The sequence below is a fragment of the Mytilus galloprovincialis genome, chromosome 1, assembly GCF_965363235.1.
Source record: "Mytilus galloprovincialis chromosome 1, xbMytGall1.hap1.1, whole genome shotgun sequence".
NCBI lineage: Eukaryota > Metazoa > Mollusca > Bivalvia > Mytilida > Mytilidae > Mytilus > Mytilus galloprovincialis.
In genome coordinates, this window is record NC_134838.1 from 48,313,839 (window position 1) to 48,341,487 (window position 27,649).

Consider the following 27,649-nt stretch of genomic DNA (forward strand, 5'->3'; position numbering starts at 1 on the left):
ACTGTTATTTAGAAATTCCACTTTAAAAATACCAATAGAAATCCCATAGTGTTCAATTGGACCAAATGCAGCAATGCCATGTAAACCCATTCCATTGACAGGAAATAATAGTAGTTTTTGAGTAAAATGTGATTAAAATATTTGTTGGGGGAATCGACTGACAAACAAGGTGATGGCAATATGGTTGTCACTCCTCATCATTTACTTTTCCATTCCACTTTCCTTTTTAATGTAATAAATTATATGGTAATCTTCTCATATTTTGTTTTGAAATTCTATCTCATAGATGTCTTTTAATTTTCAAAAAAGATTTTTTTCATGAACAACAAATACAAATTTGGGCAATATTGCATGACTTGGATCAATCAAAAATAGCCTGGTGACCCATGCTTTTTATCATATTTTTGAAAAAAGCATAGTAAAATCTTCATTTCAGCAAAGTATAAGAAAATTCTATCTGAGGAAATACACTTATGATCCACCATAATCAGACCAGTAACAAGTCAAACAAAATGACAATAACAAGTTTTATAAAGCTACATGTACTTTGTAACAATTACAGATAAATTATATATAAATTTCAAAACCTGAAACTTCATCTAGAAAAAATAGTTATATTCAACATACTTATTATTGTTATAAATGTTGTTCTAATACTAATTTTGGCATTATGTGTAAATCATATTGAAATTTATTATAAATGATTTAAAACAAAAATGTCCTTGGACGGATTCATAAAATCATACTCATATATTGAGAAGAAAAACCTTCTTATGTTCCTTGGGAGGACAACACAGTAATAATCTTTACAATATCATAAAAAATTAGACTAAAATTATGTATCAAAATTTCTTCTGAAAGATTGAAAATAAGGTTATGGGAATTCTAATTACAAATAATACATCACAGTTTTCATTCCAAAAAAGTACAAATGCATTATTTTGACTGTTTGACTAGAAAAAGAAAATGCTGTATGTATAAATATGAACATGTCAAAAGAACAAAAGGTGCATTTTTTCAAATAAAAAAGTCATATTTTTCATAATCAGCTAATTTAAAAGCTTTAAAGAGAACATTACTATTGATTATAAAATCATGATATGGTTCCCTAGAACTTTGACTCTCTTTTTTAACTAAGATTTAATCTAAGAAATGCACATTACAATTCCTTCATATTTGGTCTTGTGGGCTTATCTTGACACAAAAATAAGTTCATGATTATTTAGAGTTATTCCCCTTCCCCTAATCTAAATTGCACATGATAAGTCAATAATAATTTATGCAGTACAAATAAACTACCTCTGTGACTAAATAGAATGTTATCAATAAATTACATAACAGTCAATAAATAGAACTAAAAAATTCAATCAGGACATTTAACTTTGGTATTGACTGAAAATCCTTAAAATAAATTATAAAGTTTGATATAAGATAAAATAATTTTTACACTTTCTTATCACGACTTTCATACATATAATCAAAGTAGATTAAAGGCTATCAGATTAATTAAATGTCCATTCTTATAAAGGTAAAAGTAAACTATTATAAACACTGGGTGCTTAGCAGCTACAAACAAACTTCTGGTATCATCCAGCAAGGGTCTCAACTACTGGGGTCATCAAAGTATGAATGATTCAAAAATGTGATTTTACTAACATCACTACATATTTTGCCTTAGTACAAATTCTATATTAGTGGAAAATATTTTTTTAGACCTTAAGTCTGATGAAAATTTCTAGTCAGGGTCTTAAAGGTACATACATTATACAAAAGTTCTTTATTAGTGGAAAATATTTTTTTAGACCTTAAGTCTAATGAGAATTTCTAGTCAGGGCCTTAAGGGTACATACATTATACAAAAGTTCTTGTACGAATCCCCCTTTTTCACCATATCCATATTTTACTTAAAATGTATAGTTCCATTTCCTCACTGATGAAATTGACCTTATCACAATTAACTTATTATAATAGGCTTAGATCCTGGAGTCAAATAATCTATTCTTTTCTGGACATTTATAATTGAATGTATTTAAAATATATGTTCTTTACTTAGTAAAGTTTATCAAGAGTAGCTGATATATAAGGGAAATATTCATACTAAGAGAAAACTGCTTTCTAAATCATATTCTAGTATAGACCCTCATATTCAATTAAATTGGTTAGTAAATGAATATTAGAATTAATATGTATAAACATGTAAAGTCAAGATTTTTTTTTACAAATTAGGGGTAATTTACATATCTATACATAAATTAGTTTGGTTTATCAGTTTGATTGCACTTAAAAGAAATCTACATTCTTCTATAAAAATAAATAAAAATAATTTACATATTAAACAATTTCACAAATAAATCTCACAAAGTTTTTAGTACCCTTTACTTTTAAATCAAATAAATCATGAAAAATGAATAATAGATTTTATTGAAACTAAGTCTGAAAATAAATTCTTGTAAATTTAATCCATTTACAACGAAAATGGAAAAAAAATAAAATATTGAGAGTACAATAATTTAAATGGTAATTTACATTTATACAATATACACTTACTTTGAGATAAATATGCACCAAAGACTCAGTTGGTTTCACAAACTTAACCTATCACAGAATATGTTTCAGAAAATATCATTCATGGTTCTCTTTATCCTAAATATGGATTTACAAAATAACACAAGATTTTGATTTTGGATTATCGGCTGCATTTCTATCATTAGAGTGTCCTGCACTTTTCTGACGTAATTCTACTTTCAGTTGATGAAGTTCTTTACTTAATTCTTGTATTTTCTTTTCCTTTTCTTCATCTTCATGAGCAATCTGTTTTAATTTCAATTGCAAGTCTCTTATTTGAGCATCATTATCTTCATTTTCTGTCGTACCTGGAGTTTGCTTTTTTAATTTCTCTAGTTCTTCATGTAAATTTTTCACTTGAACCTTATTTTCATCATTTTCCTTCCTTAATTCACTTAACTCCATCTCTACACCTTTGTGTTTCTCCGTGACTTGTTGAAGTTCCTCTTTAGCAGTCTTAGCATCATCAGCCAATCTGGTGTTGTCGTCAATCAATTGTTGCATGGCATCTTTAGATCCCTGTTGATTCAGAAGTGCATTTTTCCTCTGCTCTTCCTCTTCTGCTTGTTTCCTTGCCTCTTCCTCGGCCTGAAGTCTTGCCTCCTCTTCTGCAAGACGCTTCGTCTCCTCTTCTTCTTCAGCCTTCTTTTTAGAGGCTTCCTCCTCAGCCAATTTAGCATCTAAAAGACGCCTCTCTTCCTCCTCTGCTAATTTCTTTCTTTCCTCTTCTTTTTTCTCTTCTTCCAGTCTTTTTTGCTCCTCCTCAGCAGTTGTATCTTTTTCTGGTTCTTTTGTTTCTTCCTGCTTTGTTACTTCTTCCTCCTTCTGTCCATCATTTGTTTCATTCTTTGTCTCATTTTCCTCTGTTTTTGGTTCTACATCATCTGTTTTTGGTTCTACGTCGTCTGTTTTTGGTTCTACATCATCTGTCTTCTGTGTTTCAGCGACAGTTTCAACAGGCTCAACAGTTTTCTCCTCTGAACTCATTTTGTTTGTTGGACTGGTTTCTTGTTTCTCTATAGAATCCTCCCGGTTTTCTTGGCTTTGCTCAATCTGTTGCTCTTCACTTATATTAACCAATCCCTGGTTGTTGTCTTGAGGACTACTAGTTGCTAACTGGTCATCACTTCCTTCAACAATCTGTTTACCTGTAAATAGTTTAATTTGCGTAATTGTATTAGTCCTGACAAGTGAACACTGAATATCTCTGCAATGTAAACTCAATGTGTCGTAAACAACTATTACACTCTGTTATAAACAATTTTATCTCTTCCGTTATGCCAATAAAAGTAAATTAAAATTGATAAGATTTTGATATTGAGGCTTAGAATAACAAAACATTTACACTAAGTAAAGTATTACCTTTTTCTGATTTTTTTCATATAATATGTATATATCTATTGATGTTTTTCCTTACCTATCTTCAATGCTAAACATAAAATTTTATAATTAATTTTATTTAAAAATTTTGTTTTTTTCTAATCAAATTAGTGTCATAACTATAAATCATGTGAAAACAAATAAAATCATGTGAAAACCAATAATTGAGCAACTCTAATTAAAAGAGCTTTAAAATTCAAATTAATTGATGTATGAAATTAACAGTTTTATAGAACTTGCCTTGATCACTTGACACTCACTTTTAAGTCACAATAAAAATATGATGTATAACTACACAATCTGACTTTTAATACTCTAAATACAAGTATTTGCAAATATTTTGAACAAACCCCCAAATCTAACTAATTTAAGTTACAAGTTCAGGACACCATATGTACATAATGCATATTTGCTAGGTCAAATTTTAAATACAAAATTAAATAAAAATCTTCAAATTTGCATTATAAACATTCTAGAATCATAGATACAGCTATGTATAGACATGATAGATATGTGTCAGGATTTCTGTCCTGGAGTAAGTCAAGTTGAAAAAGTGGAATAAAATGTATTACAAAGAAAATGTACAATGATTTTGACATTTGTAACCCTGAATCAGGGTTCACACAAGAGAACGCTCACCAGATTGAAAAAATTGGTATAAGATGGCTTTGTTGTAAAATTGATTATTTCTTCCCAACCTATAACTTTCAAATAATGTCACTTTATTATAGAAAGGATTTTGTAGTTTTCGACACTTTAAAAGCCTAATCCAACCTTAGTTTATTTTACATTTATTATTATCATTAAAACATGCCCTGGGTAAATTGATGACAAGGGGCAGATCAAAGTCACTTTAAATCAATTTTTAGCTTTCATTTTTTACCTGTATACACATATAGACACAAATTATTATCTTAAAATTTATTTTATTAAAGTAATTAAATTTTGCTGCAGTATTGGGGAAACGTTATAATTTCTGGTTTTTATACATCTTTCAATTCTATTACCAGAAATGTATACTAGAATAAATTTATCCAAATTGAGTACTATTCTCATGTATGTATTAAAAAGCCAGTACATCATAAGGTAGGAATTTACAAGACCTCATATATACTTTGAAAACAGTAAAGTACAAGCAGTTTGACTTTCTTCTACATATTTACTCTGTACTTTAATCTTACAGATTTACACTGTGGTCCATCTTTCTGAGAGCAATGTCTCACACTATAAAGATAATGGTCCTAATATTAAGATTAATAGTCCATTTGCTAATTACCTTTAAGCACAAATTGCTTCCATTTGTCAATCATAGATAATGGTTCAAAATTGGCTTCTGCTAATGCAAAGCATGAAAAGTTGAATGTGATATATCAGCTTTTTAACCAATTTTTAGTGAAAAGAGCTTATTATATCAAAAGTTTATAGCTAAATGAACTAAAAATTTGTAAGGGTTCTGCGGAACTCAGTGTCTCGCCTACTCTTTCTGTTAATTACAGGCTCAACAAAAATGAGGAAATAAATCAATAAAATATTCCTGTTGATACTATCTTTTGTAAGAAGCTTCTGTCCAAGTTTGGTAAAAATCCAGGATAGTTTATGAATCTAATAAATGTTTAAAAACTTTAACTGCAGACTGAATTTAATGTTCACTGGAAGAAAACAAAATGTCCTTCTCGATACTAGCTTTTGATCATAAACAAGCTTCTGTCCAAGTTTGGTACAAATCAAAAATAGTATAAGAAAGTTGTTAAAATTTTAAAAAGCTTAACCACAGAGCGAATGTGTTGTTACTGGCAGAAAATCTAAGTCCATTTAAAAGTAAAATACAAAAAAACAGATTTATTTTTTTACAAAATTTCCTTCTAGATACTAGCTTTTGATCATAAACAAGCTTCTGTCCAAGTTTGGTACGAATCCAAATAGTATAAGAATTTAAGAAAGTTATTAAAATTTTAAAAAGTTCAACCACAGAGTGAATGTGTTGTTTCCTGGCACAAAATCTAAGTCCATTTAAAAGTAAAATATGGAAAAATGGATTTATTATTTTACAAAATTTACTTCTGGATTCTATTTTATGATCATAAACAAGCTTCTGTCCAAGTTTGGTACCAACCCAGGATAGTTTAAGAAAGTTATAAAAATTTTAAAAACTTTAACCACAGAGCGAACGTAACATTTCCCGGCAGAAAAACTAAGTCCATTTTTAAGTAAAATATGGAAAAAATGGAATTTTATTTTTACAAAATTTACTTCTGGATTCTATCTTATGATCATAAACAAGCTTCTGTCCAAGTTTGGTACCAACCCAGGATAGTTTAAGAAAGTTATTAAAATTTCAAAAACTTTAACCACAGAGTGAATATTTGTGGACGCTGCTGCCGTCGCAGACACCGACGGAGTGTAGGATCGCTTTGTCATGCTTTTTCGACTAAAGTCGAAGGGTGAACAAAAATAAAGGTTATATCGATAAATGTGCTCTTTCCACTTTCAATGAAAAATAATGTCCCTTATATAGGAGACATCTGAAAAATGTCAAAGTGTCAATTACGTGAATTGGCAAATAGACTATTGATAAAACATATTATTTATTTCTTGTAAAACTGATCTGTTTACAGATTAAACAAAAATAGGAAAATGGTAGATCTTGACATTTTGAGCAATGTTTTTAACCCATTTGGATTTCTGTGTCAATTATAGTTTTTCAGATATTAGACAATTCATAAATTTTACCCTATGTTCTACTTTAGCAGTGTTGAGTTAATTTATTTTCTAAAAAAAAATATGACAATATTCAATGATAGAAATAATGGATGACGAGTAACCCCATAGAGCCAGATAAGCTAAATAGAGTAATATCATTTACAGTCAATAATAGTCTCATTCTTTGAATAAACATCACATTGCTGTACTTTTATTACCAAATAATAAAAGTGCAATTTTCATACACAATTAGTAAATTGGCTATAAGAAAATCATTATTTATTAATTTGTTTTGTAGTCCTACAACATTATTGCTTTTATTTATTTTCATGTACACAGTTATTTTAACATGTACTGACTGAAGTTATTATAAAAACCAGCAGTGATGTTTGAACAAATTGAGAAGTCAGGGTTAAAGAACAGTAGTTGATCATTAGATGATTACTGGAGAGATTGAAATAGTATTTCAAAGAATCTAAAATTTATAAAAAGTAGATTAAGGAAATACATCAATGAGACAACAACCAAATGACACAATTTAAAAAAAAAAAATCATTGGACAGAAGTAGATGACTAGAAAATGCCTAGACTCTGACAACAAATCTAAGTCTAATTGGGTCTGCCATACTATGTATGTGACTGTTCCAAGTCAGGAACCTGTTATTCAGTTGTTGTCTTTTGTTACTGTTTATCATATTTGTTTTTTATTTGTTGTTTTGTACATAGATCAGGCCATTGGTCTAATTTTAGTTGTTTTCTTCTTATGTCAGGGTCATCAGACTCATCACTAGCTTGCTTGTTCATTGTTGAAGGCCATACACAACATATAGTTGCTAACAATTACATCATTTGGTCTCTGGGGGATAGTTATCTCACTAGCAATCATACCAAATCTCCTTATTTTATAGTGAAATGACTTAGAAACTTCTAAAAGAGAAAATAATTTCGCCAACATCTGAAATGAACCTTCAGGCATTTAGATCTTTCAAAATATTCATATCCAAATAGATGAGCTGAAGTTTATTTGATTAATGAAAAATAGTGCAAGACCCTTCAAGGGCTGCTGGTAAATTGGTTTTGCTGAAATCAATATTAATTAATTCAAGATTGCAATTTCTTAAGTTCACTCAGGTTCAAATGCGTTCTGGATATTTTAATATATCTATATGTGGAAACTATAAGAATGAGTGGTCATATGCAAGAATAACTAAGGACAGTTGAAAGTCCTGTGTTGAACTATGAAGATATTACAGAGCAGAGAATATTTGGTATTGAGAGAACCTCTGGGGACATGTGGAATGAAGTCTTCAATTTTGATTGCATTTAAAATTCTATTATTTATAGTGTTGGGAAATCGTACACTTTTGCCTAACCGGTTACTCGTATAATCGTTCGACCGATTAACCGCTTAACCGGTAGTTTAAGTTAATGTTTGAAGGCCTTATCAAAAGTACCCTCCACATCGATGTAAGAAGATGTGGTATGAGTGTCAATGTTACTAGATTCCATCCAAGTCATACATTTACGTTTTTATAATACAATGAATGGAAGTTTGACCTTTGGTTTTATAAGGCTTGTCTGTGAAGATTCCTGTCAAAGTTTGACTTTTAATAATCAAATACACGGTATCAATTATGGCGTTTGTACTAACTTCAAATTGAAAAATAAAAAAAAAAAATATGTCTTGATCTCGTAGAATTGAATATGTCTGAAACCAATGATTCTTCCATTTTGTCTTGTTGTCTCCAAAAATAATATGAGGTGTTTCAATTAAAATTGATTAATCCTGATATTCATACCATCAAGTATACATTGATTACATTCACATTGGTTTGCTTTTTACAGTAGTAAATTTAGTATTTAGTATTTAGTTATGACAAAGACTTGCACGACGCACATTCAGATGTAGGTCCACACAATATGAGATCAAAAGTGAAATAATGAAGTAAATTGTAAAATTTAATCGTATTACTGATTAAAAATTATTGTTAAAAAAACATGAAACTAATTATGTTTCCTTAAGATCTTGCCCCGAGCTGAGAGACAAGTTTTAATTAATTTTATATTTTTTGATTAACAATACCAATCAGTATACTGGACAGTTGATCCGTCAAATTAATTACCACGACAACATTTTTTAAAGAAAACACAACTATTTAATGATTTCAATACACATTTATATGAAATCTATTTAAATTGAAAAAAAAGTCCAGTTAACCGGTTAGCTTTTTTAGTATTCGATATTCGATCGTTTAACCGGTTAACCGGTTAACCGTTGACAACACTAATTATTTAGTCTGCTAGCACTAAATCAAGACTGCATACTTATATTTCTAGTTATAAATGGAAAGCACTGCTGTATATCTTATATCTAATACAAAGGGGAAAGTAGAAGATGAAGGCATTGTTATGCTTTCAGTGGTGGATCCAGAACTTTTATAAGGGGGGAGGGGGGAGGGGGAGGGGGGTGCTGAATGAACTTAGGGGGCCTGCTCCAGTCATTCGCTGTATTACCAACCAAATTTTTCCCATAAAAGGGGGGTCCATGCCCCCTGAATCCTCCTATGGCTTTAATATACCCCACTGCATTAAAAGCATCATGTTCAATTGGTGTAATAAAAATCTTTATCATATACTTAGACTAAATAACATATGATTTTTACTGTATGATAATAGCATTAAATTAAAGTATTTTCCATATTTTTCGAATTGGTGCTTAGCGGGCTGATATGAAAAGTTTATCACATGCTTCGATTGTTATCACATGTCTTTCCGTAACGTTATCACATGGCATTCCGGTGATAATCGGCAAATTCCGGAAAATTCACCTCAGTGCTACGTTTTCAGTGAAAAACATTACAAAGTAGTGTACAAAACAATTATTTGAATACTGGAAAGTATATTGTGTAAAATAATTAAATCAAAAAAAAAAATTAAATAAATACATTTTTTAAGTGTTTCTGAAACATAATTTAGAAAGTTACTTTAAAAAAAGTTGACTTTTCCAAACAACGTTCATTATGTATATTGTTGAATTATTTTTTTGTCGATTCGTCCATAATAGAATGTGTTTTTCTCGCTGTTGAGGCATATGATAGAAAAATTTCATATTGAATGTATATATTTTTGGGTCCGACATCCGTGAACTTTTTACTCTTTCAACTTCTTTTCGGGAACCACGTAGAAGGATCAATATATGAATCTGTTATTTTTCTCTACTGTTGAAGCATATGATAAAAAGATCATAACATGTCATTTTTCATATCGCATGTATTATCAGCCCTCGGTCAATATCAGCCCTCGAGCCATGCGGCTCTTGGGCTGATATTGAACCTAGGGCTGATAATACATGCGATATGAAAAATGCCATGTAATAATCTGATATTATATTGTCAAACCATCTGAAAGTCCCTTATACAGTATAACTCAACATAATTCCATAATGATAATATTTAACATATCAGACAGATGAACATGAAAGGGACAATGTGAGATGAAGATGGTATATTACCCACATTGTGAGTAAGTGGTCAAATAAATCTTTAATAAAACACTCCTAAAATTGATAACTTTGGCAAAGTTGAAATATATTTCTTTAGAAAGCACTAATAAAGACCTAGGAACGTCTAAGCATACTTTATAAAAGTGTGATTGCATAATACATGTTGTAACTTTTTAAATAAACTGCACAAACTGAAAAGAAATCATTCATAAATAGTTAGTTTTTTATTTTTTCTTATGTCTATAAAATTTAACAATGAAAAAAGTTCAATTTTTGTGTTGTTAAGAAAGCTGATAATAGAAGCATATCTGAACTGATAAAAAATCAAAATTATGTAAGCCAAATATTATTATTTTTGAAGTACGGAGTATTTTAGTTGAATGTAAACTAAGCAGGTAAAAATCAGAACATGTAGTAGAAATCATGCAGGACATAAAACGGACATTGAATAAAAACTAAGCACAGGAAAATAAATTAAAATTAAGCAGGGTTAATAATGCAGGAAAAAAATATGCAAGAGGCATAAAGTGTTGACCTTTATGTCTTACCACTTAAATCGCTATCTTTAAAACATTTTTTTTTAGTTCTTTGCAAATATGACTGATATTCAAATGGTCTTAAAATAATTAGCACTGAAGAGCAATTATAAGAGGATATAGCTTACAATAAAAAAAAAAAAAATACCAAAAAATCCTTTATAATTATCATTTAATTTACTAAAATAATTTACAGATATTTTCATTATAGCATTAAGAAAACAATTAAATCAACTTTACCTTTTTATTTGTAATAACTTGTAGTTGATCCAAGTGTAATTTGTCTACTGAGTTTAAGTGACTTATGTGACCATAAAAAGATTTATCATCTATAGATTCCCTTTCGTAATATTTATCTATAAATAACGGAGATTTCATACAAATACCTGGATTTGTACCTGCACAGGTGATTAAAAGTAGAAATTAATTCTGTGTCTCTTATCAAACAGATAAGGTAGTAATTAAGCATTGATTATAAAGGTATTGATTAACTAGTCAGTTTCCATATAACGGCAAATTAGTTTACATATAAAGCTCAATTAGGCCCCAGAAAACAATACCACAATACATTTCGTGCTGTGCGAATATTGACATTTCTTTTTACACAGATGCAAAAAAAGTTTAGTAAACATTGACAAGTACAGATCTAGATGTTTGTCTTCTATTGTGCTGTTATTCAGGGATGACAATATGAAGGAGTAATTGACCAGAGTGATTAGTTTAGCCCGAATGTCAGGAACATGCATATCTTATAATTGAACTACATTTTCCAAAAATAATTGTCTTCATTTTCTCTTCAAAGAATTAGTTAAATATTGAAAACAACACGTTATTAATTTCTTGCGTCCGAAGCGCTTTTCTGGATATACCTTCATCAGGAACGCTCAAAGCCAAACATTTGAAATCCGAAGATGTATAAGTACCGAAACCGTTGAAGAGCTGTATGTCAAAAATACCTAAAATATATAGCCAAATTCATCTAAAGCCAACTTTGCCTGAGGGAGTTGAAACCTTAGTTTCTAAATAATTTATAAATTTATAAACGGACAAATTTTAGTAAAGTTTGTTATATCATGTCAGTACCGAAATACTGACTACTGAGCTGATGATACCCTCGGGGACTGATAGTCCACCAGCAGAGGTATCGACCCAGTGATGTAAAATATTGAAAACAACACGTTATTAATTTCTTGCGTCCGAAGCGCTTTTCTGGATATACCTTCATCAGGAACGCTCAAAGCCAAACATTTGAAATCCGAAGATGTATAAGTACCGAAACCGTTGAAGAGCTGTATGTCAAAAATACCTAAAATATATAGCCAAATTCATCTAAAGCCAACTTTGCCTGAGGGAGTTGAAACCTTAGTTTCTAAATAATTTATAAATTTATAAACGGACAAATTTTAGTAAAGTTTGTTATATCATGTCAGTACCGAAATACTGACTACTGAGCTGATGATACCCTCGGGGACTGATAGTCCACCAGCAGAGGTATCGACCCAGTGATGTAAAATATTGAAAACAACACGTTATTAATTTCTTGCGTCCGAATGTGAGAAACTAAAATTAACCAATCACCTACAAATGGTTTTTATAGCCCAGTATAAGATCATAATTAAAAAAAATTTTGATGACTTATATCTTATCTAAAATAATGATATACATGTACAGGTAAATGTAAATATTATTGGACAGCAAGAGACTGGAAGGGAAAGTAAAATAACAAAAATACCAAACTCCTGAGGAAAACTCTAAACGGAAAAAAATAATCAGAAATGTATAATGTCAAGGTTTCTTCAAAACTATCTAGAATAACAGTGTCAATAGTGTCAATGGAGCCAAACAAATAACAAGATAATAAATAATATAAAAAAAGAAGATGTGGTATGATTGACAAGGAGACAACTCGCCACAAGATACCAAAATGACACAGAAATTAACAATGATAGGTCACCATAAAGGCTATTTTTTTTAACTTCCACCACAAGCATTTGTATTAAATAGCCTGTAACTGCATTGTTTGGTATCGGTCTTACTCTGATTCAAAAAGACACAATATATACTGATCTTGTAACATAGATTTGTATTTTTGTACAATTATACAAAAACATGCTGCTAATGAATTAAAATGCCTACCTCTTTAATGCTAAAGTTGTCATTATTATAACCAAATTATGGACAAATGTGCAAATTACTTGAAAGAAATCTTTTCAAATCAGTTAAATACACAATGACAGCGTTTATCTTATATTATTGGACTTTTAAGAAAATATCATATTTAAACTTTAAATGATCAATTATCTCAAGGCTTCTAGTGACGTCTCAATACATTTGTTTTGAAACATTTTACTGTGACGTCTAAATAAATTTGTTTTGTCACATTTTACTGATATTGATTATGGAAATTATATTACATGTACATGTATATATCTACAGTTTCATAGAGAGTTACTAATAAAAACAATAACATTTATCAGAACATTTATCAAAATTTATTAATGAACTTAAAGCATTGAATTGATTTATCAAATATCACTAAATTAAGAAGTCTAATTTAAATATCTTATTCATTCATGGTCAGTTGTTTACCTGAATAAATAATGTACATGTATTACAAATGTTTTTAAATGTTATTGATTTTGGAATGTGACATGAAGACAATTGCAATCAAAACCAAGGAGTAAACAAAGACTCACAAAACCAAAGGGCATTTACATCAACAGTTAATAAATGATAAATAAAAAACAACACAAACTCCACTAAAAACAGGGAGTGAAATCAGGTGCTCCAGAAGGGTAAGCCTTTCCTGCACCGTATACAGCACCCGTCATGTTATTTTTTTTGTTCAGTTCGGTAATGATGGGAGGTTATTATGACTGAGGAAGAATATCAGATATGATTTCTGACACATTTTTGTCATAAGGCCAATCAGCTCATGATGGCGACCGTAAAATTTCTTGAGTGATGATCTTAATTTGATTGATTCATAGCTCTGTCTTAGCAACTTTTGAGAAAGCAGTATTCCTTGTTCAACAAAATCTACGTACTATGAGCTGGCTCTAGAGTAACATATCAATTGAGACACATATACTCCATATGCTGGTGCCGCTGGGATGTTGCTACACAGAAATGGAAAGTTGACTATAGGAAAATTAAAATCATTGCCTTTGTCATAAATTTTGGTATTTAACCTACCATCAGTAGTCATTTTGAGAAAAAGATCTAAATATGAAGCAGATTTATCTGTGTCGGTAGTATCTTTAATTTCAAGTTCACTTGTGATATATTAAATAGAAGTGATCACTGAATCTATTATTATTATTAAGAGACAGTACATCATCAATATACCAAAAGGTGAAATTAAAAGAACTGGGTTAATGTCTTTTCTCCTTTCTGTACAAGCTCTGGATAAATTCTGCTTCATAGGAATACAAAAGCAATTCTGCAAGTAGAGGAGCCCAATTGATACCCATTGGGATTCCAATAGTCTGATGAAATGTGATGTAATATTGATAAGAGTGTTGCCAATCAGATTAATGTACAAATTGAATTACTGAATTATATTTTCTTCCCCGACCTAGTCTATGTCACCTTTGATCTTACCTTCCTTAGTCTGATTTTCTGATTCCTTGTCTGACTTGTTACTTGATGAGCTTGATATCCATGAACCTGATTTTCTTCCCCGACCTAGTCTATGTCACCTTTGATCTTACCTTCCTTAGTCTGATTTTCTGATTCCTTGTCTGACTTGTTACTTGATGAGCTTGATATCCATGAACCTGTTTCTTCACTTGACGAGGAGTCTGGTCTATCAGGGTCTTCAGATTTCGTGACAGGAGCAGGAACTTGGCTATCACTTCCTGATCTTGACCTCTGACCTGATATTTCATTGGTGACATCTGCTGTGTTGGTTGGCCTTGTAACTTTTTCACTAGTAGTTGGTCTTACTGGATCTTCATCTGTTCCATTTGAATCCTTTGTTGTTTGGTTTGTAGATGGATCATTATCTAACCTCTTATTATCTTCAACATCATTTGCATCTGTTGAAAACGAAGCATCAGCTGATTGTGGAGGAGTGTAGTCTGGAATGGAAACCCTATCTTCCCCATTTATCTCCCCTTTTTTGTCATCATCTTCTTCAGCAGTATTTTGTCCATTTTTACCACCATTTGCATCCCCTGTTTTAACACTGCTTTCATCAGACACTTTCAGGTTTTCAGTTTTATCATTATCTGGTGTCTGTTCGTCATGGATACCATTTTCCATCTTGACAAAATATATATTTCTGAATTCTCAGTATAACCTTTTTAAAGAATTTTATTTTCACCTTCTTTCTATGTTGAAATATTTTTTGAGGTTCTATAATTCTACTGCATCTATAACTGATTTGCCTTCCAATTCTTTAAGATTTATTTCCTTTTAGGTTTGATCTTTATTTTACTAGCTTCTTTGATTCTAATACTTTAGTTCCATTAGACATTAACAACAATATCCATTCTCAAGGCAATACTGTCAATACTGATCCTGAAAGACAATGTATTGTAGAGACATTAAACAGCTATCTTTAATAATTCTGTTTTCAATATATTTTTATTTGTATTCTAATTTGAGAACAAATAAGTTTTTTTATGTTATTTATACTTATTTTTGTATATAAAAGTTAATAGGAATTGTTTAATATAATATTGCAAACCCCAGCAACTGAACAATCCATCACCTACCTAACAAGCAATAGAAAGAACCATACATATAAACAATAGAACTAATATGGGTTAGATATTTTGATTGATGATGTAGTTCATGAGTGTTTTTTATTTCTTGTATTTTTATATACCGTAGATTAGATTGTCGGTTTTCCCGTTTTAATGGTTTTACACTAGTCAAATGTACAGACCAAAACCAGTAACCATGATGAACCTCTTTTATTGTGGACAGGCATAAAAAGTGTGTGTTTTTGTACAATTGTAGTCGTATTGTTATGCGTTTACTTTTCTGCATTGGCTAGAGGTATAGGGGGAGGGTTGAGATCTCACAAACATGTTTAACCTCGCCACATTTTTGCGCCTGTCCCAAGTCAGGAGCCTCTGGCCTTTGTTAGTCTTGTATCATTTAAACTTTTAGTTTCTTGTGTACAATTTAGAGTTTAGTATGGTGTTCATTATCACTGAACTAGTATATATTTGTTTAGGGGCCAGCTGAAGGACGCCTCCGGGTGCGGAAATTTCTCGTTGCATTGCAGACCTGTTGGTGACCTTCTGCTGTTGTCTGCTCTATGGTCGGGTTGTTGTCTCTTTGGCACATTCCCCATTTCCATTCTCAATTTTATGTATTTAGTTATAAATAAGAATTGCACATAAGTCCTCTTTTATCTGTAGATGGGTTAAATGTGTCATGGACATCTGTCAGAATATCCTTCACTTTTGTTTTGTTTTTCTCTGGATTTGTTTTCTAACCAGATATTTTTGTGCTTGTAAATAAGTTGTACACTTCAAAACACTTAAATGCATGGCAATATCATAATTTGTTTTTAAAACCACAGTGTCCAGAATTGGCATATCACTTAGTATTTCCAAAGTGCCAATCTGCCTTAGAATCAGGCAGTATATGTAGTGAAAACATGACAAACAAAAACCCGCTAAAGTTTACATTAATTTATGTTCAAAATGTTCAATGGCGCATGAATACAACATTTGTTTCCTTTCCAGTTCTGATATTTCCCAATCTAATTTGGTTGAGATGCACCAGAAATTCATAAAGGGGAACTAACTCTATTATTTGCAATCATTCTAACCAAAATATATCTAGAGATTTCTTAAATTACCAGAAAATTAGTAATGAAAGACCTAACATGATTAACTGAAGATGAGGGAAACTTTAAAAGAGAATGGTTAGGGTGTGGATCATTTCCTGACATGTTTTAAAATTCGTCTAAATTGATATAGGAAGATGTTGTGTGAGTGCCAATGAGACAACTCTCCATCCAAATAACAATTTAAAAAAAGTAAACCATTATAGGTCAATGTACGGCCTTCAACACAGAGCCTTGGCTCACACCGAACAACAAGTTATAAAGGGCCCCAACATTACTAGTGTAAAACCATACAAACAGAAAAACCAACGGTCTAATCTGACAAAGAATGGCACTAGTCCCTAAGAATCATGCAAAAAAATCTACAAATTACTATTTTTAATATTCTATTTAGAATGCTAAGTTCTATGAAAATTTCACTATAATTTTTAATTTAGTTTAACCTGTGTTCATAAGAAATATAAATTACCTGCAGTGCATTGTTTGGTATTTTTTTCCAGTTAATTTTTTCGTCTATGCTAATAGTCCATCTCATAATATGTTCTAAATATTTTGTATAATCAAAGGTCATCAAATTAAAAAAAATTGTAGGATTTATTCATGTTAATCTCTTTTCTTGAAAGTTGCATCCTTTTTATATGGTATGATACTTAAATTCATGGTTTTCCAATATCCTTGAATCTGTAACAGTTTATCCCATAAAAATAATAAGTATTAGTATGTTAATGTTACCTGGCGATTTTCCAATATGTGCATGTCTGAGGTAAAATAAAAGTTCAATTGGCAGATACGGGGCTTTTTATTTAGGGAGACACTAATATCAGAATGTGCAAAATGTTGTAAAACTAGTGATTTCAGATTTTTCCCCATAAACAAAATAATCTTAAATTAAAAAAAATCTTTTTTTTTTTTTTATTGGGGACAGGTACCAATAAATCCATGCTTGTTATACTGTATACAACATCTTTAAGAATCAATCATTATCTTATAACTGTTGATTAAGAAGACTTATAGCCAAATGGAGTAGGTATAATAGTCTGATTTTTTGCCCACTGACATTAATGCGGTATAGGCTTTGCTCATTGTTGAAGGTTGTACGGTGACCTATAGTTGTTAATTTCTGTGTCATTTTGGTCTCTTGTGGAGAGATGTCTCATTGGCAATCATACTACATCTTCTTTTTTATATTAAGTAGGAAAAAGATCATAATTCTCAGACTATTTCTGGCATCTTTGTAAAAATAAAGAGGTATGTGTACAGCCTTCAACAATAAAAAAAAACACATACCAATAGTCATCTATATAAGCCAATTGGCACTGACTTAAAAAATATGAATCAATTCAATAGAGAAAAGTAACAGCCTAATTCATATAAAGAAAACAATTATCCAATATAACAAAAATGACAACATGAACCAGTTACAACCACTGAACACCGGCTCTTGACTTGGGACAGGCACAGAAAGAATGTGGTGGGGTTATATATGTTTGAAGGCATCATCCCTCCCCTTATCTGGAACAGTGGTATAACAATACAACATAAGAATAACCTATTAGATCTTTGCACTTAATCTGTTGGTGACAGTTTCAGTAACTGTGAGTACTCTAGATCATTACTCTGTGTCCTTTGTCTTTAAGCAAGTGTTGTTTGTGCTTCTTTAGAATTGTTGGAGATTTTGTCATGTCAGGACCTTATGTATATAACTATACAGTATGGGTTATGCTCATGGTTGAAGGCTGTATATTGATGGTATACATTTCTACGTTATTTTGAAACTTAGGGGATAATTGTGCCATAGCAATGATACAAGATCTCATTATTTTTGTATTTTAGGTTGTTTAAGACATTATAAGTAGCCTTTTTCACTTTATTTTCATATCATTAATTAATATTATTGAATAATTTTATAGTTCTTTTTCAATTTGAGGGGTCAAGGAAACAAAATTGGTTTACTAGTGTAATGACAATATTTGCTTTTCTAAAACTTTTTTGAAGATAATGTAAAGCATTTTTGAAGGAAGTAGACAATCAATCTAAACAGACCCAGTACTGAAACAAATAAATATCTGATAGTTAATCCCTGGAAATTAAAGATTCCTTATCCATGTAGTAATAAAATCAATGAAATAGATAGGGAAGACAATATTGTTCAACCTTATCTGATGTTTGAGATAATCTGAATGGCCGTTCAGGGATAAAATCTTATTACAGACATGTCTTAACATTTGTTCTGTTTCAACGATTATCCAATAAAGATAAGTGAATTGCTCCTTCATCAAATAGACAGCTTTTAATGAAGTAAATATATCTTTGCTCCTTCAGATGTAACTGTACTAAGTCTTTAAGAAATGGCCTAATCCTTGACATTCTCACTACAATATAATTTACTACCACTCTTAGACCTAAATGATCTTTGTACATTATGATTTACAGTTCAGCTCAGTTCCACAATCAATAAAGAATCAGAAGATATATATGTTTTGTTGCTGATTTTTATGCATAAATTCTTAAAGATTTAATCAGAAGGCTAATGTCATTCCACATTTTTTTATCTTTATACATATGTGCTATAATGCTGATTTATATGCTATGTTTCTGATTATTAAGCATAAATTTTTCAATCCAATCTGAAGATATATAATGTGCAATGTTTCTGATTTTTTAGCATACTTTTTTTTATGCAATCAGTTGAAGGAAGAACTCTAATAAATACATAAACAATATTGCAGGCAAGACAAAATAAAAGCTCCAAGGAGCCTGTGTTGCTCACTGGATATTTTTATTTACAATTGATGCATGAAATAATACTTTTGCTTTAGTTAAAAAAATATAAGCCAAAAATTTTATTTTACGCCTATATTCTATTTTTAGCCATGTCTGCCATGTTGATTGACAGGCAGGGTCATCAAACACATTTTTTTTAAACAAGATACCCTAATGATGTTTGTGGCCAAGTTTGGTAAAATTTGTCTCAGTTGTTTTAGAGGAGAAGACTTTAGTAAAAGATTACAGAAATTTGTCAAAAATTGTTAAAAATTGACTTTAAAGGGCAATAACTGCTTATGGGGTCAATTGAACATTTTGCCCATGTTGACTTATTTGTAGATCTTACTCTGCTGAACACTATTGCTGTTTACAGTTTATATCTATCTATAACAATATTTAAGATATTAATAAAAAAACTGCAAAATTTCCTTAAAATTACCAATTCAGGGGCAGCAACACAACAACAGCTTGTCGAATTCATCTGAAAATTTCAAGACAGAAAAATCTTAACCTGTTAAATATTTTTAACAATGGTCAAATTTGCTCTAAATGCTTTAGTTTCAGAGATATAAGCCAAATACTGCATTTTGCCCTATGTTCTATTTTAGCCATGTCAGCCATGATGGTTAGAAGGCAGGGTCATCAAATACATTTCTTAAACTAGATATCCTAATGATGATTGTGACTAAGTTTAGTTAAATTTGTTTCAGTAGTTTCAGAGGAGAAGCATTTTGTATGATTACAAAAATTTACAAAAATTTGTTAAAAATTTTCTTTAAGAACAATAACTCCTTTAAGGGGTCAATTGAACATTTCAGTCATGCTGACTTATTTGTAGATTTTACTTTGATGAACATTATTGTTGCTTACAGTTTATCTCTATCTATAATAATATTCAAGACAATATCCAAAAACTGCAAAATTTCCTTAAAATTACCAATTCAGGGGCAGCAACCCACCAAAAGGTTGTCAGATTTGTCTGAAAATTTCAGGGTAGATAGATCTTGGACTGATAAACAGTTTTTGTAAGATTTGCTCTTAATGCTTTGATTTCAAAGATATAAGTCAAAATCTGTATTTAACCCCACTATTCTATTTTTAGCCATGGTAGCCATCTTGTATGGTTGGCTGGGTGATCAGACACTTTTTAAAAAATGAAATCCCCAAATGACGATTGTGGCAAAGTTGGGCCAGGTGAGCTAAAAAGGAGTATCAGTATGAATATCACCATAAAACTTGAGTTTTCCATAATTTTACAATAAAATAAAAGATTGTTAGGTATTTTATGTATAATCTTTATTAATTAATTATACTTAAAACCTGCATCATTATATAAGAGCATGCATGGAATATTAATTGGTTCTTACAAAATATTATTGGAAAATCCTAAATCTCAAAGCCACAGATGCATTTAAGTACATGTTTGTTTTTTATTTCAATTAGATGTGGGGGTAAACATCAATAAAACTAGAACCAAGCAACACAACAAGAGTGCAAACGTTCCTTTTTGTCATGGCATTGTCAGCTTTTCTTTGACTTGAAAATTTTAAAAATGTCACCTTGATATCTTCAACCTCTTTTTTATTACAATATCCTACGGCTGTTTAAGCTTGAAGTAAAATTCAGTTATTACTTTCTGAGCATTAGAATTTATATAGTAAGCTGTAGAAGATGGGCTACACATGCCCTAAGTTTGTTCAGTTTTTAAAAAGAAAAGAATGTCAACATTGAAAAGTGAGACAATGGAGCCCCCTTAAAACAAGAGTGCACACGCTGAAATGTCTCGCCTTCTATACTAATCATTGATATTATGTAGATAGTCCTAAGTATAAAGCTTCATTACAACTGTCTCATAAACTTAACATTAACCAAGACAACTAAACAAAGACCAATGAATCATGAAAATGAGGTCAAGGTCAGATGAACCATGCCAGGCAGACATGTACAGCTAACAATGCTTCTATACAACATATATAGTTGACCTATTACTTATAGTTTAAGAAAAATAGACCAAAACACAAAAACTTAACACTGTGCAATGAACCGTGAAAATGAGGTCAGGGTCAAAAGAAACCTGCGCTACTGACATAAAGATCATAAAATATTTCCATACACCAAATATAGTTGACCTATGGCATATAGTATTAGATAAAAAGACCAAAACTCAAAAACTTAACTTTGACCACTGAACCATGAAAATGAGGTCAAGGTCACATGACATCTGCCCGCTAGACATGTACACCTTACAATCAATCCATACAACAAATATAGTAGACCTATTGCATATAGTATGAAAAAAACAGACCAAAACACAAAAATTTAACTATAACCACTGAACCATGAAAATGAGGTCAAGGTCAGATGACACCTGCCAGTTGGACATGTACACCTTACAGTCCTTCCATACACCGAATATACTAGCCTTATTGCTTATAGTATCTGAGATATGGACTTGACCACCAAAACTTAACCTTGTTCACTGATCCATGAAATGAGGTTGAGGTCAAGTGAAAACTGTCTGACAGACATGAGGACCTTGCAAGGTACGCACATATCAAATATAGTTATCCTATTACTTATAATAAGAGAGAATTCAACATTACAAAAAATTTGAACTTTTTTTTCAAGTGGTCACTGAACCATGAAAATGAGGTCAAGGACATTGGACATGTGACTGACGGAAACTTCGTAACATGAGGCATCTATATACAAAGTATGAAGCATCCAGGTCTTCCACCTTCTAAAATACATGTATAAAGCTTTTAAGAAGTTAGCTAACACCGCCGCCGCCGCCGGATCACTATCCCTATGTCGAGCTTTCTGCAACAAAAGTTGCAGGCTCGACAAAAAATTATAACAGACGTGCAAATAATGTCATTACACAACTCCATGTGCTTCTTAGACATACATTTGTATTTATGTTTAAATTTGGTAGAATGACTATCAGCAGTCTTTGTTGATTTATATATCAAGTCCATGCATAGCTAATTGTTTCTTTTGACTTTTTGTTATTGGGATTTACATTTTAAAATCAAATATAACTTTAAAGCCAAATCAAATCAGTAATCATGAATTTGACAACAAATGCCCCTTTGATACACTCAATATAAAACGTAGAAGAACCCCCCCAACAAAATAAATAATAAAATGTCAGACATAATTTTCAAAAATTACATCATATAAAATCCCATGATAATACATAATTTTTGCAAGCTGACACTATAAATATATCAAAATATTAATAAAAACAGTATTTTACAGTATGGTTGTACACATTGATTTAATGATTTCTTTTCTTTTTTGAAAAAGTTAAGTTATTATTTACAGAATTAACAGCTCTGTACAAACCCCCTCCAAATTAAAAAATAATAATGCTACATTATTAACTTACCCTCCATTTTTGGCATGTCTGTGTTCCATGACATTTCTCCTACATAACGTGTTATAAACAGAAGTCTGCTTTTCACTGTGGAAAATAAAAGGTCAAATCTGATTAGTCCTAAATAGTACATAATTAGATTTAGTTTTAATACCATTGTGCGACTGATTATTATATAGGGTTAAAAATTAAACGTAACATTTAATAAAGATTAAAATAAATGAGCTATTTTTATGCAATATTTCATGAAAAATGTCTACGAAATCAAGCAGGGAAATGATTTAAAATTTATAGACCTGAAATAAAGATCTTGATAATTAGTTCAAAATTGTTAAAGAAGAAAATTTGTAATATAATAATTTTCGTTCAATGTCTGCACTTACAAAATGAACTCAATATTATGTCCTCATTTACTACAAAGTTCATGAAATTCTGACTGTTGTGTAGTTTTGAGGAGTTACACTAACAAACTCTTGTTGTAGTAAATTATGGTCATAATTCTTAATTCAAAGGGCGATAACTTCTAGAAAAAACAATAAATCATAATTTCCTGTCATTATGTACATCTACAAAGTATGTCCTTACTATCTAATAAAATTTCATGAAACTCTGTGGTGGGGTCTCAGAAGAGTTGCAATGAAAAACTGTTGCAGCAGTATATTAAGACCAAAACTTCAAAGGGACATAACTCCTGGAATAAAAATGAATGAAAATGAATGTGACCAACAGATTGATAGACTGGTCAAAAGCAGTATACTCTACCCATCTTTCTTCAATGGGTTATACTAATGAAGATATATCAATAGTACATCCAGAAAGAGTAATGATTGAAAATATCCCTAAATTTAATTGCCTTTAATTTTTTTACATTAATGCTAGTCTTGCTTATACTGTTTTTAATAGCTCTGAAATCAATTCTGAAAATGTGCGAAAGACCAAAACCCAGTGTCATTTACCTAGAAAACTGGAAATATATATGTTACAGAAACAACTAATTGGTTATTTACCTAATCTGATCAGAAAACATCAGGTGGCAAAAATAGTCATTAAATGAGCTTTATGAAACTTATGTCTATCTATATTTAGATACAATGCCAGTAGTTTAATTACATATCAGCAACAACAACAACTCCCCATTAGCCTTCTTGGCCATTGAAAAAAGTACTGTTACATCGATTAATAGCTGCTTTTTTATCCTTCATACACAATATGGCTATAATTATTATTAAATGTAATGTAGTTCTTTAGGTCCAGATATTGCATTTATCATTAGACTAGTAAAAAGGGAAAGGATTGGAAAAACAGAATAAATCATCCCTTTACTTAAATTTAGTCACTTAACAATGTATGATAATTGACTTGTGGAATAATGTCATTCAAAGGCCTTCAAATTGTCTTGACAGAGAACAAAGTGATTTGTATTGCAATGGACACTACAACTTATTCAACCTCACTGAATCCATATTCATGTGATCTGCAATTTAACCCCTTAGCTGGAGGAAGGTTACACATGTTACAAATGTGACATAAAAAATCATTCTTATACCATATATAAGAATATTAAAGTAAGAACATTTCAATTATCTCCCTTTTAACATACTAGGCAGGCATTATATTCCTTTTAAATACAACTCTTCAGGTTGTATTCTACAAGTGTATAAAGTTTCATCATTAATGTTCAGCTGTTTTGGAGTTTTTGTATCTACATTAGATTTTTACCACATATTGAAGTATTGAGGATTATCTCCCCTTTCAGTAGTCTGAGTGGGATTATATTCCTGTATGCTCATTGTTATTAAGTATTTTACAACTGTGTAAAGTGTCATCAGTATCCATCCTGACTGTCAGCAGTTGCCTTTACACTATACAGATGGAAAGTAGACAGTTCGAAAACTTTATAACTCTCAAAAATTTGTATGGGTTCAGCGGAAGCTAGTGTCTCGCCTACAACTGCTGTGAGTCAACAAAAATGGGAAAAAATTAATAAAAATGTTCACATCTTGATATTATCTTTTGATTGTTAGAAGCTTCTTTCCAAGTTTGGTAAAAATCTAGGATTTCAGATAAGGGATTTATTTTCAAATAAACAATAATGGAATACAACCTTTGCAAAATTTGTGAGCTACTTACTTTGATCTCATGTACAAAATCTTGATATTAGGACCAAAATTTTGCATCTGCAAATCACCAAGAGCAGTCAATCTCCTTGGCATTATTGCCAGTCTTATTGAAACCACACTTGAAAGAGAAAACTTATAAGTTATTTTAAACTTTCTCTATAAAACATATGGCTACATGTGCTTATGAAAAATGAAATTCATATGAATATAGTTTATTGCAAATTAATGCAGTCTTATATCAGATCCATAAATTCAATGTTCAAATGATGCCCCAGAAACAGAGTAGACTAAGATATATCATTGTTGAATAATTGTTTTGAGTAACCAAGTTCCATTTATCTGGTAACTCAATAAAGGTTTTAAGATGTTTTTAAACTTTCATCTTTTAGTTTTGATATTTACTCCATCTCTTAATACCCCCAGTCTCTATATTTATAGTATGATCAGATTTAAGTTGTAGAAAGGTATTTTTCATTTTGAAATTAAAAAAAAACTATGTACTCTGATGTAGTTAAAAAATTGAAATTACTATAACAATTGTTCAGGAATTAATTTAGATTATTCAATTCCAAACAAAATAATTAAAAAAATTCTATAAATCCTAAATTAAGGCCATACAATACAGCAGCAGGGGCAGATAATACCATTTAAAAGATAAATGCTTTTTCCACACAAGGAGGCACATATATTTTTTTTGTTTCAAAAACTAACTGAAATTGAATAATGAATCATTGTTGCTGTGTAAAGAGGATTAATCAAGTATAGTGCTAACATATAGTGTCTTCCATAAAAATAAATAATAACTCCATGAACAAAGCATACATCAGACAATTGTTTAACATAGTTACTTTTGCCGTTTTGTGATGGGGCAGTGCATACAGTAGAGCAAGCACAAATTAATCAATCAAAAACACGCACAGTTACTGTTTATTTCAGCAGGTATTTTTCTATCATCAAATCTAATTTGTGACAGTAATTCTGATAAATTTCTGATGTATTGCTAGAATAGCTGAACATTGATGATAACACCAAAAAGAGGATCGACAGCATTTAAATAATTACATTTTTTTATAATTCAGAAATAGAATTTAAAAAGCAAAATCATAAAGTCATTTTTGTTTGCATACTCAATGTTATCCACTAAATCATGACAAACATTTGTTTGTAATTTAAGTGTAAATAAACAAAGGTGTGAGTGACAAGATATTAACATCCCTCTGTCATTAAATCATTCACATGCAAACAAAATGCCCACATAAAATATTCTTAATCTAATAAGTCAATAACAATGATGTTAGTTCATTCTCTTCATGTTACAGATAGAATCTAATACAAATAATGAATTATCTCCCTTTATATTAAACTTTTGTATGTAAAATTGTTGCACAATCACTTGTTGAAAAAGTTAAAACTGATATAAAAGTCTGACTGACTCCAAAACAGTTATTCTACAGTGAATTAAATATAGTAAAAAGCTAATTGACCAAAAGATTGACTCAGGTACCTCCAGTCCTCTAAAAAAGTTTTACATATGCCCTTAATCACACATAACTTTGTATTGATTGTTTGATTGGTGTCTGCTTAACTACAGTGGCGGATCCAGGGGGAGGGTGCCAGGGGTTGGAACCCCCCCTTTTTTTGGACGATCAATGCATTTGATATGGGACATATAGTTGGAACCTCCCCCTTTCTCCTGGGTTGGGAACCCCCCTTTTTAAAATGGCTGGATCCACCCCTGAACTGTTTCCACATCTCAGCACAAAAAGGCTACATCATGGCAAAAGTAACTATGGAAAACAATTGTCTGATGTATGCTTTGTTAATGTGGCTATTATCTTTTTCTATGGGAGAAAATACATGCCAGCACTTTTCTTAATTAATCCTCTTTACATAGCATCAATGTTTTATTATTCCATTTAAAACAACAACAAAAATATTTTGCCTCCTTCCTCCCAGTCTAAGTAAAAAATTATTACTAAATTATATGGTCAATACAAATCTTGAAGAAATTATTTAAGAAATTATTCTTTCATGCCATGCTCTTTAATGCTAATTTAAACATGGGTAGGTATTAATTTGTCAACATACTAAACCTTGCCGTTATGTCTAAGCAAAAGAAGATCGCAATATTAGAATATGCAAAATTACAAATGAAAATGAGGAAATGAGAAGAGGTGTGTGGGAAGAAGTCTTATACTCGGACTTGAACTGAATTTTAATGTGCGTATTGTTATGCATTTACTTTTCTACATTGGCTAGAGGTATAGGGGGAGGGTTGAGATCTCATAAACATGTTTAACCCTACCGCATTTTTGCGCCTGTCCCAAGTCAGGAGCCTCTGGCCTTTGTTAGTCTTGTATTATTTTTAATTTTAGTTTCTTGTGTACAATTTGGAGTTTGGTATGGCATTCATTATCACTGAACTAGTATATATATTTGTTTAGGGGCCAGCTGAAGGACGCCTCAGGGTGCGGGAATTTATAGCTGTATTGAAGACCTGTTGGTGACCTTCTGCTGTTGTCTGTTATATGGTCAAGTTGTTGTCTCTTTGACACATTCCCCATTTCCATTCTCAATTTTACATCAATGAGACAGCATCTGAAACAAGACATCTAGATATAAATACATAATTTTGAGCCAGCTGGAATTTTCTATCTATAATGGTTTTCAAACTTGTATTTTACCCTTATGTTCTTTTTCTAGCATTGGTGGCGATGGATATTGGAAGGTTGAATTATCACATAATTTTTTTGAAATAAGATACCTCAAGGATGAATGTTGCCAAGTTTTATTGTAATTGGTCCAGTAGCTTAATAGGCAAAGATTTTTGTAAAAGTGAATAGAGAAGACAGATGTCAATTGATGGCAATAGCTCACATCGGTCCTATGAGA

General features: G+C 30.9%; 1 protein-coding gene across 1 annotated transcript; it reads right to left on the minus strand.

Moving 5' to 3' along the window:
* Window positions 1-513: 513 nt before the first annotated feature.
* LOC143076657 (uncharacterized) lies at window positions 514-24,784 on the minus strand. Its single transcript, XM_076252500.1, has 4 exons — window positions 24,768-24,784; window positions 22,650-22,724; window positions 14,397-15,207; window positions 514-3,713 (listed from the first exon to the last, which is right to left on the minus strand). Exons 3-4 carry the CDS (start codon window positions 14,947-14,949, stop codon window positions 2,656-2,658), a joined length of 1,611 nt encoding a protein of 536 aa, XP_076108615.1. The 5' UTR covers window positions 14,950-15,207; window positions 22,650-22,724; window positions 24,768-24,784; the 3' UTR covers window positions 514-2,655.
* Window positions 24,785-27,649: the final 2,865 nt, after the last annotated feature.